Source organism: Oncorhynchus nerka, linkage group LG4 (assembly GCF_034236695.1).
Source record: "Oncorhynchus nerka isolate Pitt River linkage group LG4, Oner_Uvic_2.0, whole genome shotgun sequence".
Taxonomy (NCBI): domain Eukaryota; kingdom Metazoa; phylum Chordata; class Actinopteri; order Salmoniformes; family Salmonidae; genus Oncorhynchus; species Oncorhynchus nerka.
Window position 1 is genome coordinate 38,653,059 of NC_088399.1, and position 12,109 is coordinate 38,665,167.

A 12,109-nucleotide genomic window follows, 5' to 3' on the forward strand; every position below is an offset into this window, starting at 1 on the left:
TCTGAGTAATAGCATAATAAAAGAGACGGTTTTCCCTGCACCTAGAAATCATCAGGGAAATGATTACATTCTCACATATCTGTTTGGAGGAGAGTTACCAGTAGATTTCTTGCCAGTGGGCTGGAATCGCATCATGACCGATGCAGTTCACACTTATAGCCTTTTTTTTTTACCCCTTTTCACTCAATAGTGATAACAATCTCAATTTAAAAGCATCAAATGGTATATGATTGGAGTATGTGGTTTAAATCTACAGTAATCTAACATAACCCCCACAACCCCTATTCACTGCAATGCTAGCACATGTTTTACAATAGCCTATTATACAATTACTTGTCTTGTGTGTCCGAAATTACTAAGGCAAGAGTAAAGTCACCTCACACCACGTGACTCCAGTGATTCAGGAGGACTTTAAACCTGAGCATAAATAATAAATATGAGGCTGGCATGGTAGTCAACTGCAAACACTGGCTCAGAGTACAATGAACCCAGTGGTCTCTTAAAACAAGTATCCCAGTTCCCTGTTTGTCATGTCTGCGACATCAGAGCAGGTACAAGTGTCGAGGTTAGTCTAAAATAAAGACGCTCAAAAAGAACTGGCTTGTAAAAGAACTTTTGAGATAGGTCAAGACTCACATTTGAGTCCTTGAACAGGTTAAATCCTAGAAGGTTCTAGTAATAAATATTTAAAAAGCCATACAGAAGAGATGAAAAATATATATATCTTGAAGTTGTCGGGGAACAAATTGAGTTAGCAAAATACAATTTACCTGTTTTACACTAATGCAAATAAAGGCAGGTTGTATTTCCATTTAGTGCGTCAGTCTGAAGTATTCTTTCGGTAATTCCTCTAGGTCCTCAGTGCAAAAGTTACAGGTGTTTCACCGTGTTATTCCCAGGTGGCAAATATGTTGTTTCAAGTTTCAACAGATTTGCTGATCCTTACTGAAATATCGAATAGTATATGCAATTTAAAGCAAATCAATGATGGCGCATTCTGCGCTGAATTCTCAAATACAATTGCTAGACGCGTTGTATATCCATCATATTTCCTCAGTAATATCCAACATGTATACGAAGATTCACGATACTCCCAATGTTAGAAAGTACCCTAAAAAGCAGAGAATAACTTTCCCTGCACCTTTGATGCTCCGTAGCGAAGGTTTCTACTCTCTCACCTCTTCCCTCTTCATTGAGCCGCTTGTTTGACCAATCACCTCCCCCTCCCGCTCTCCCTCACACACGCAGGCAAGCGCTCGCACGCACGTACATTTTTAGAAAAAGGTTTGAACCAATTGTGCTTTTAACTTTCCAGTCTATTTACCTTTTTAGCACGTTTGTGTGTGGTTTAAAATTGTATTTTGTAGGCCTTCTTTGAACGGAATGTTTTTTAACATTTTATTTAACTTTATTTAACTAGGCAAGTCAGTTGACAAGATTGACCAAATTCTTATTTACATTGACGGCCAACGCCGACGACGCTGTGACCATTGTGCGCTGCCCTATGGGTTTCCCAATCACCACAGGTTGTGATACAGCCTGTTGCTTTCCTGCATGGACTAAAACTAACTGATCAAATAAACAATTACAGATTTGTGAAACTAGACTGAATGAAAATGTAAAATAGGCTACACTAGAAGAATTTAATAATATCCACACAAAATGTATGCTTTTTTAATGAAAATTATATTTCCATTGGAAAAACAACTGCAGGCTATTCCAGTTTGTCTGACAGTAATGAAGCCTGGTGCAAATGCATTTTAGCCCATTACAGATGACTGTAAATAATATTTCCCATTCCATTACAAAGATTTCAATAGATGATATGGGAATATTTCTTCAAGCTATTATTCCAGAACAGGGGCAGGTCATAAAAAACATGTTTCAATTGAGACCACAAGAGGGGGCACTTCGACAAATTATAGTATCAGTAAAACCTTGTTATTGCAATGTTCATAGCAAAGACCTACACTGACTGTACAAAACACCTTCCTAATATTGAGTTGCGTCAAGTTGGCTGGATGTCATTTGGGTGGTGGACACGGGAAATTGTTGAGTGAAAAACCCAGAAGCGTTGCAGTTCTTGACACAAACCAGTTACCCTGGCACCTACACCCCACTCAAAGCACATAAATATTTTGTCTTACCCATTCACCCCCTGAATGGCACAAACACAATCCATGCCTCAATTGTCTCAAGGCTTAAGTCATTCTTTAACCTGTCTCCTCCCCTTCATCTACACTGATTGAAGTGGATTTAACACGTGACATCAATAAATGGATCGTAGCTTTCACCTGGTCAGTCTGTCATGAAAAGTTCAGGTGTTTATAATGTCATGTACACTCAGTGTATACGCTTACGAGCTACTTGCAGCTTAAAATCTTGAAAACAAAAGGACATTCAAACCAGACCAAATGAGGTGCATTAGTGCAATCTAGCAAGACGCTCTATGTATCCTGAGCGTCTTGCTAGAACAAGTAGAATGTTGATCAAGAAATGGAAGTATCATTTTTCATATTTTAATAGAAAAAAAGAAAGAAACTAAAAAATTACGTATTTGTACAAAGCCATGCCATTGGATAGTTTATTTTATTATTATCATAAATCTGTAACGTAAACTGGATAGTCTCTTTTACAACCAATCACACATCTTTAGAGAGCATTACAAACAGATAGTCATGACAAATATATAACAGGCCTTGCATATCTTAAATACTTAAATACTCTATCAGTAATAAATACTGTTAAGTTTAAAGCCAAAGCCAGTCGCATTGCACACGTGTGATATGCAATAAAACAAAGAGTAAAGTTAAGCCACTTGGTGATGCTGTTTCTCAGTCTGGGAGATACTCGAGGTAAATGAAACAGTCTCATGCAGCTAACAGGGGCAAAAGGGTGGCTCAGTCGTCAAAGTCTGGAATGTCGTCATAGGAGTATCCGCGGTAACCCTTGGAGGCGTAGTAGGCGATTCGTAAATGGTAGAATCCAGGAAGGAACACAAGGATCCCAATGATGAGGACTGGAACTGTACGGTCCGGGTGCTGAAAAATAATTGCCTATTTAGTCTATGTATCACAATCAGTGCCTGATTAACAAATTAGCCTGTGTTTCAGTATCTTTCACAGAGAGGCGCGCACACACAGATACAGGCACTCTATCCATCAAATTACAATTTGGCACATATGCATCATACAACACCACAACCCTCTGACAAGGCAGGGCTGTAAGAGGAAGTACTACGTAGGCATACTGACCCCCACATGGCCAGTCAACACACATAGCATTTATTCTCCGAGTGATGTCACACTAGAGGGAGTGTGCTAGAAATGGACACTGATGACCACATACAGTACTACATGTTTCATGGCATGCAATGATGTAAATCGGTTTTAATTTAGGGGTTTGTTTTTGATGTTATGCGCACACACTGTTGAGATGAGAACTCTTGAAATATCTGGAATTGAATGGTCACTGATCTACATGGGTGTGGAATGTGAAATGCACAGACACCCAGGAAAGGATTACACGTCAAGCTCAATCAGCCAGGTGCTGGAGGAACCTAGGAGACCTGATACATTGATCCCCTTTAGGATGTTCCTGAAGAGGAAAGCAATGAATAACCTGCCATTGTCATTTACAATTACATTATAGCATTGTACAGTGCATGACTTGGGATGGAATAAGGGCAGGAGCTGTCTTTTTCCAAGTCGGTCCATTAGACTATGTCCACCAAAATTCACAAATGACATTATGCTATAGAGACCTCTGATTATTCACTGTTAATGGTTCATACCAAATTTTCATGACTATATCCTAGATGAAAAAGTAAGCATTTTGAATGGAAAGCTGCTGTGTGATCCCATGTAGACCTACCACCTCCTGCCGTTTTGCCACTTAGCACCCCACATAGATCTGCACTGTTAGTCACACGTTGTCAGCATGTGGTCAACCCTCCATCTGGAGAGCTCCTGGGTGTGCAGGCTTGGCTTTTTCAACATTACAAACAAATACTTCATTCAACAAATCAGGGATCAAATGGATAAGGTACGCTACTTCAAAACAATGTATCTAACTATACATGTTTATGCACAGCAAGTTATTTGTCAATTAAACTATTCTTAGAATATGTTTTACGTTGTCATAATTACATGGCTACTGTGTAATAGAGGGGAATCCCAGCTTTTATTTAGGCTCTACAGTGCTGGTGTAAAGGCAACAATGAAATGAATTATTAGTTAGCTATAGTTAACTGCTACAAGTTATGTTTTGAATTGGTGATCTAGTTAGTCTGTCTGTCATTTTATACTTGCTGCTGAAATGTCACTCTCTGTCTCCACGGGCAATAGCCCACTGGCACACACGCAGCACCACAGACAGGCACTGAAGGGTCATTCCAATAAGGGCTCCCGAGTGGCGCAGCGGTCTAAGGCACTGCATTGCAGTACTAGAGGCGTCACTACAGACCCTGGTTCGATACCAGGCTGTATCACAACCAGCCGTGATCAGGAGTCCCATAGGGCAGCGCACAATTGGCCCAGCGTCGTCTAGGTTAGGGGAGGGTTTGGATGGGGTAGGCCGTCAGTGTAAATAAGATGTTCTTAACTGACTTGCCCAGTGAAATAAAGGCTAAATTAAAAAATGTAATGGCTGATATGTCTTTTTTTTAATTGATTGATCATATTTAAGTGTGTTTTCATGAATTACATGAACAATTATGAAATTAATTTCAATGACCTTACAAACCCTCATTTGACAACTTGGAACAGAGCATCATGCCATTCAGGCTGGCACATTTTCAATCTGCGCAATCTCAAACAGCCTACTGACGCTCACAGATTCACAGACTAGCGGCAAATAAACTTGAACAAAGCGGAATCAGGAAATGAATTCCCACTCTTCATTGCTATTCAATGAAGATCCTGCCTTCATTCTACTTTGATCAACCTTTTTTTGCCTCAGTGTGTGAATCTGGGCCAGCGATAGATTACTTTGTTTCTATAGAGGAGCCGGACAATTTCAAAGTCATCACATAATACTGTAGTACTGTAGGTGATGTTGCTGCTGATTGTTTCTTTCAAGCCAGGATATCAGCCCGCCAAAAGGGCACTGTTGTTTTATGTAGTCAAGCTACTGCAATGACGTCATATACACTACATGGCCAAAGGTATGTGGACACCACTTCAAATGAGTGGATTCGGCTAATTCAGCCATACCCTTTCCTGTTTCAGCATGACAAAGCAAGGTCCATACAGAAACAGTTTGTCGATATTGGTGTGGAAGAACTTGACTGGCCTGCACAGAGCCCCGACCTAAACCCCATCGAACACCTTTGGGATGAATTGGAACACCGACTGCGAGCCAGGGCCAATCGCCCAACATCAGTGCCCGACCTCACTAATGCCCGTGGCTGAATGGAAGCAAGTCCCCGCAGCAATGTTCCAACATCTAGTGGAAAGCCTTACCTGAGGAACAAAGGGGGGACCAACTCCATATTAATGGCCATGATTTTGTAATGAGATGTTTGACGAGCAGGTGCCCTCGTACTTTTGGCTATGTAGTGTACGTATGTCTGTGAGCTACTCACCGAAACTTCTATGGATCCTGCAAGGAGAAGTGCACCGATTACAATCAGTAAGGAGCCAATCAGGAAGAGGAACGTAGCCAGGGCAATAGCCTTGTAGGGAACTTTGGGAGGGCTTTTCTTGAACTGTTTGGTATAAAAGGTCAAAAGATAGGATTCATAATAACCAAGACAACCACAGGTTACAATGATATGTGATATGACAGAGATGACTCCAAAAAGGCTCAACTATAGGTGGTTGGGAGGTTAGAGAGATATGCATGTAATGCTACATCCAGTTGTCTGTGTCTCACCTGCAAGTCAATGTAGCCATCCTCATCGCCAGCTAGTCTTGAGTACTTAACTTTGTTACTGGATACCCCACCAGCAGCAACAGTGCTGCGTGCAGGCATCATTACAAGACGGGAGCTGTGTCAGGATGGAGAAGGCGATAACTTGAATGGCATTCAAATAACATGGAAACTCATATAGACCCTATAACTTAGTGTCCAGAAAGCGATATATGAATAGCTAGTTATAACTTACATAAGTAGCTATAACTAGATAAGTACTGTACAGACAGAGTAACTAGCTAGTCGCTACAGGTACACAACTTGGAGGCTAGGCACTGCACAACAGAGGTGTATTCATTACGCCGACTCTGTTGCAAAACGTTTTGCATCAGAAACGGTTTATTACTCCAAACAGAAAACGTTTTGCAATGAAAACGAGTTTATTGGACAAATTCAAGTAGGTCCCTCCCCGTTTCAAATCAAATGTATTTGTCACCTGCTTCGTAAAAAACTGGTGTGGGCGAACAGTGAAATACGTAATTACGTGCTCTTCCCAACAATGCAGAGATAAATAAAATAGAGAACTAATATGAAAGTAAAACACGTAATAATAAATACACGAGTAACGATAACTTGGCTATATATGGGTACCATAGGTAATTGAGGTATACTGTATATGTACATAACTAGGAATAAAATAACAGTAGCAGCAGCGTATGTGATGACGAGTAAAAAACATGTTTTTTTAAAGGTTGTGCAAAGCATTTACTGTTTGCTTCAGTTTGGTACTTAAAACGGTAAACGGGTTCCGTTGCAAGACGTAATGATTACAACCGAGGCCCTGGTTTCCCGATAGCGATGGAACTCGCTTACGAGTGTTTTAAAGATGCAAGTCCGAAGATGTAACACCCAACGTTTCCCAAAACACCACGCAAAGAGAACGTTCGCTATAAGTGCGTCGTTGAGGCATGTGTCGATACTGATAGAGTCGAAAGAAATGTAACGCTGCTCTCGGATCAGCTTTCCCCATTTAAATCTTACACTAACATTTTATTATTCCACAATGAGAGTTATCATCACCTATGGCTGCAAATATTGAGGAGGCTATTCTAATTCTTACATTATAATAATGTACTAAATTATGATTTGCCAAATTGTGCACATTAGGCTACACATCATGAATATATTGAGACAAATTACAGACAGTACGTAGCTAAATATAAAAGCAATAGAGTCAACATTAAATACATTGCAATATGATTGAAATATGCCTATAGTCTAATGTATTTATATTTTAATGCAGTCATCAGTTTTCATTTGAATCATCTTTTTATACGTCTTCGTTTGTATCAATTGCAAAAGACATTGTCAGCTTTGTATTTGTAGTCAACTTCGTTCTGAAGTTATCGGTGGTCACAGAAAGGCAGAGAAACCATGTGATTTTATGTTTAGCGGAGATCTTCTGTGTATTAAGTGACGCGGGAGGACAAAAATTGAAGGTTACGCATGTAACCACAGTTGTGTGAGCTATATGGATCACTCCAATATATTGAGATTTACTCCTGTGTACACCGGTGTCACAGCTGCGGTCCACCCCTATACGTAGACCCCATGGCCGCGACACACGTTCTCTGCATCATTTTTCAGCACCGTAGCACTGTAGAGGATTGGAGTGATCCATATAGCTCACATAACCATGGCTACATAAGTAACCTTTGTTATGTTTCACTATATTGGATCACTCCAATATATATTGGTATACCCGTACCAGATTAGTCGGTGCTAGAGGGACCTGGCCAGCCAGCGGCAAAGTCCTAGAGTGGGCCCAGGGGCTGTCAATGTGTGTGTGTGTGTGGGGGTCCCGAAAGGGAGGCGATGCCCAGGACTGCTGAACCAACCAACTAGTACCGCTGAATCAACCCAATAGTACCTAGCAAAGGTGCAAGAGGAAGCCCAGCTGGCCACAACACAGATCTCAGCGAGGGGCACTCCTCTCAGTAGAGCCAAGGACGCAGCCACACCTCATGTTGAATGTGCCACCCCAGATCCCAGGACTGGCATGCTAGCCAGTACACTGTTGTAATCGTGTCCACGATCCAGTGAGAGCCTCTGCTTTGATAGCCCAGCCCCCAGGACTCTCTCACCATAGCAGACAAAGAGCTGGTCTGTTGTTCTCACTTGTCCAGGAGTGAGGAGATCTCCAGCCACAGGGTTTTCAGGGGGTCGGCCACCGTGGTGACACGAAGGCCCCTGAAGGACGGGGGCCGGCACCAGAATTGGAATTGGAACCCCTCGAGCATTGTGGACAACACCCAGGGGGACTCCACACCCTCATCCCACTTTGCCCTTTGAGACCGAGAGAAGCGGCCGAGGAAGGGTGTGTCAGGGGTCCTGCCTCTCCTCTGGCGCCCTGAGAGCCTGCGTCTCCCAGGCACGTCCCTATGGAAGTGACGTTTAACACCATCACACCTGTCACAAAGGTAAGCCATAAGCTCAGCCAAACCAACAAGGCCATGAAGCAGGGGTCTGACGCCCTGGGAGAGCTTATATCGTGACCCGCTTGGAGGAATAGGAACCCGGTTTAGGGATAAATTACCCAGTACAGTACCTCTGCAAAAACCGGGGAAGACCCGTGTGGGAAAAACGGGCTGTTGCTTCACCGCACGCTGTGCCCCTCCCCGCTTTTGTCCCTTAGCACGAGGCGACTGGGAAGGGAGGGACCCCACCGTTGTTCGGGTGCAGGTGGGTGGCGACGGTCCGTCTGCCTTGGACCCAGGGCCCGAGGCGGCGGGCTGAACCATCTCAGGGTCTGCCGGTCCCTATGAACCTTATCAGTCTGCTCTAGAATGTCATCAGCCCTGGGGTGATGGGGTGAGCGGCAAATGTGCTCTGGAGAGCTGGCAGATGCGATTGGGCCAGCCAGAGATGGGGCCGGGAGGTAACCACCTGCACCGTGGCCCGTCCGTTGGCGCGGGCCAGATCCCTCTGGAGCAGGGAAATCAGGCAAGACACCTCGATCACGTCCTGGAGGAGCTCCTATGTGCCCTCCTGCAGCCGGGAAAACAGAATCTGCAGGTAGGCCTGCAGCAGCAGTTGGTAAGGCGGCCAAGGGAGCAGAGGGACCCATATGTGGCTTTCAAGTCCGCATCAAAGACTCTGGGGGGTCCCGCCTTCAGTCGCAGGTTCCGCCCTGGCAGAGGCCCAGCTCCCTGCAAGGCCTCGCAGAACTCAGCAGAGATGGGGACAGATGGAGTCATCGCCATCCACCAGTTGATGTCCAGTGCACCCAAGTGAGTAGGCTCCTCATAGCCTCGAGCCGCTGGGGGCGATGACGGTTTCTGATGGCCTGTTAGCCCCGCTCATAGTGAACAGTGCCAGCACTGTCCCCCAGGAAAAGCCTATTACTGGTCAACAGGGAACAGTTGTCATCGCCATCGAAGCTATCAACCTCCTGACGCAGGGCATGTACCCTCCATTCAAGGTGGTCCCAGCCGATTCATGCCCCCGTCCAGGACTGGCAACAGATGGGCTCTACCTGCAGTGCCTCTGGCCACGCTTCCTGGGAGGGGTACTGGGCTCAGTAGAGGGACTAACAGCTCGCTGCCGCACCACTCCTGTTGGATGGAGCTCGTCCCCAGCCTGAGCCCGGCCGACCCACTCGCGCATGGCCTCCAATTGTGCCAGGTGCAGGCACCACACAAAACAGGCATCCAGTAGGGAGCTCCACAGCTCTCTCCGCGTGGCTCATACCCAGGCAGTGCATACACAAGGTATGCGGATCCCCAGAGGGGATGGCACCATCACACCAGTCACAAAGGGAAGCCATAAGCTCAGCCAAAACAACGAAGCAGGGGTCCGACACCCTGGGAGAGCTATGTTGTGACCCGCTTGGAGGAATGATAAATTATCCAGTACCTCTGCAAACACAGGGAGAAACAGGCAGACAAAAAAACAGCAAACAGTTCATGGATTGGATTTATTAGTTTTATGCCAATGATGGAGTAACTCCGTTAAGGAACTCCAAAGTTAATGTCTCAATGTAGTGGAAATCCCACCACGACAATCACACGCTGCAAGGGAAAGAACAAGTAAAAACCCTGCAGGATAATTAGCAGAGAACCCGCGCAGCATTACATCAATCAACACACACATAGAACAAGCCAGTCTGCAAAGTTGTGTAAGGTAAATTAAAGTTTGTGGCAGCAAGTTCCACCAATATATTAATGACCACGGAGTCGTAGTGAAACGCTAAAGAAACACAAGCACAACAAACCACCGGCGGAAGATACAGATCAACCGCGTGCAGCGAGTCGAGCACTCATTAGGGGCTGGCCATGTGGCCAGCTGCAAACATCCAGTGAGTATACTTCCACGCTAGATATTACACTGATCAGTGATTTACCAAGAGAAATTCTGAAAGTGTTATACCTCAAAACATACGGACGTCCGCCGAGAAAATTAAAGAGAACGTGTGTCGCGGCCATGGGATCGGACACAGGTGTACGCCAATATAGTGAAACATAACATCTAACGCATTTGGTTGTTCTACGAATGACCTGAGACAGGCGCTAGATTACGAGCATTTTGTAGTACAACGTTAATAACGATGGTTTTGTGAAACAGCTCGGAGATTTAACGATGCTACTACTAAGATGCTTTCGATTAATTTAGCCTTTAAAATGTTTTTGGGAAACTGGGCCGTGTTATTGACAGTTACGTTATCTAGCTACATTCAAAGGGGGTGTATTCATCACGGAAACCGTTTATCAATTAATAACCAAACGGAAGCAAACAGAGCAAAAACGGTTGTTTCTATTCGACAAAATTCAGGTAGGCCCCTCCCCGTTTCGTTTGCTTCCGTTTAATAAACGTTTTATAACCGAATCGGCGGTATACACCCCTGATGAGCTGGCATAGTTTGCTAGCTAAATAAACATTACCTCTCACCTGTATTACTGCTGGACGCAAAATAATAAGTGACATCAACGTAATACTATTTTCCCCAATAAATGCTCATTTCGCGGTAGTGATAGACTTTTCAAATAGCTACAGTGTTTTGTTCACTTGTTTTCTATCTACAGAACTTCACCAAGCCCTCTGTCTGCTTCCTTGTTTTCCAGTATTCGTGGCTGCGCGCGCAAGAATTGGTCACCCAACATACAGCCTTCTACGGTTCACAGACCGTCTCGAGCGGCCATATTGGTAAGGGCAGAGTAAATAGACTGTAGGCATGCTACCCCTGGCTCCTCTTTATACAATTAGTGGTATAATAAGCAATATGGCAAACAAAACTGAATGACTTTTGTAATAACTTGGGTGACTAGCCCTACATGTTTTTTTCCTAACTCTAATATGTAGTATGTTATATGAATATAACAAAATAAGTATTCACTCACTATCAGCTTGTTAAAATGGTAGCTGTTATGAAAACCTCTACATGCGTTGGTGATCTCCAAACCAATTAATTGGTTTGAAATGCTATACAGACACCTTAACTTTCCTGCCTGAGAAATGGAAATAAATCATTTTTTGCAGAAAATGACTTACAGTTGGATAATTAAATGATAAGTAATCATGGCCCCTTATGCTAATTAAAATCAGACCTGGATATTTTGATTGATTAGGAGACAAATCAAATATAATAGCATAAATAGTTATATTTGGTTGTATTACTATATGGTTATGAACCATCTCTGATCATAGCAAACCTAAACTAAATCAAATCAAATGTTATTTATCACATGCAGCAAATACAACTGGCTTAGACTATACAGTGAAATGCTTGCTTTACAAACCTTTCCAAACGATGCAAAAATAATAATACAAACAGTCCAGGATCCAGTTGCAGAGGGAGGGGTTCAGTCCCAGGCTCCTAGCTTTGCCTGATGCTATAGTACAGTAGATGCTTCAATTCAATAACATTAGCAGTCAGCTCACACGTAGAGACGCAAGAAGCCATATGAGTGGCCACTAATCTGCAAGTCCACTCTAATGAGGTGCAGAATTAAATTAGAATCGACACAATTTCTTTGAAACACTAACATGGCTATTGTAGTTAAAAGAAAGAAAAAAACAATGCCATTCAGTTGATGGATTTATGTGTGTTTGTGTCTTGCTAGTTCATATAATTTACTCCCTTTATAATAGTCTTGTTTTTCTGATGGAATTAGTTTTAGTCTCTGGTGAATGTTAGAAGAGGGGTACAATCGATTTCACAGCTAAGCTATTAGATGCCGTCATGTTGCTGTCCTGCATA

General features: G+C 43.4%; 2 protein-coding genes across 2 annotated transcripts in view; both read right to left on the reverse strand.

Annotated features, from left to right (window-relative positions):
* igsf9a (immunoglobulin superfamily, member 9a) overlaps nucleotides 1-1,212 on the reverse strand; it is a 31,517-nt gene extending 30,305 nt beyond the window's left edge. The window contains 1 exon segment of the mRNA XM_029653119.2: nucleotides 771-1,212. The gene's annotated coding sequence lies outside the window, so the exon portion shown is untranslated.
* A 1,358-nt stretch (nucleotides 1,213-2,570) lies between these two features.
* Nucleotides 2,571-10,983, reverse strand: tmem230a (transmembrane protein 230a). Its single transcript, XM_029653129.2, has 4 exons — nucleotides 10,801-10,983; nucleotides 5,875-5,989; nucleotides 5,585-5,707; nucleotides 2,571-3,041 (listed from the first exon to the last, which is right to left on the reverse strand). Exons 2-4 carry the CDS (start codon nucleotides 5,974-5,976, stop codon nucleotides 2,901-2,903), a joined length of 366 nt encoding a protein of 121 aa, XP_029508989.1. The 5' UTR covers nucleotides 5,977-5,989; nucleotides 10,801-10,983; the 3' UTR covers nucleotides 2,571-2,900.
* Between the last annotated feature and the right edge of the window lie 1,126 nt (nucleotides 10,984-12,109).

What these genes read in the sequence shown, in the direction of transcription:
- tmem230a (XM_029653129.2), bottom strand. Translation starts at nt 5,976, where the DNA reads ATGATGCCTGCACGCAGCACTGTTGCTGCTGGTGGGGTATCCAGTAAC. An exon ending in ATGGCTACATTGACTTGCAG is followed by an intron (nt 5,708 to 5,874) that starts GTGAGACACAGA and finishes TATACCAAACAG; the next exon opens with TTCAAGAAAAGCCCTCCCAA. An exon ending in CAGGATCCATAGAAGTTTCG is followed by an intron (nt 3,042 to 5,584) that starts GTGAGTAGCTCA and finishes ATTATTTTTCAG; the next exon opens with CACCCGGACCGTACAGTTCC.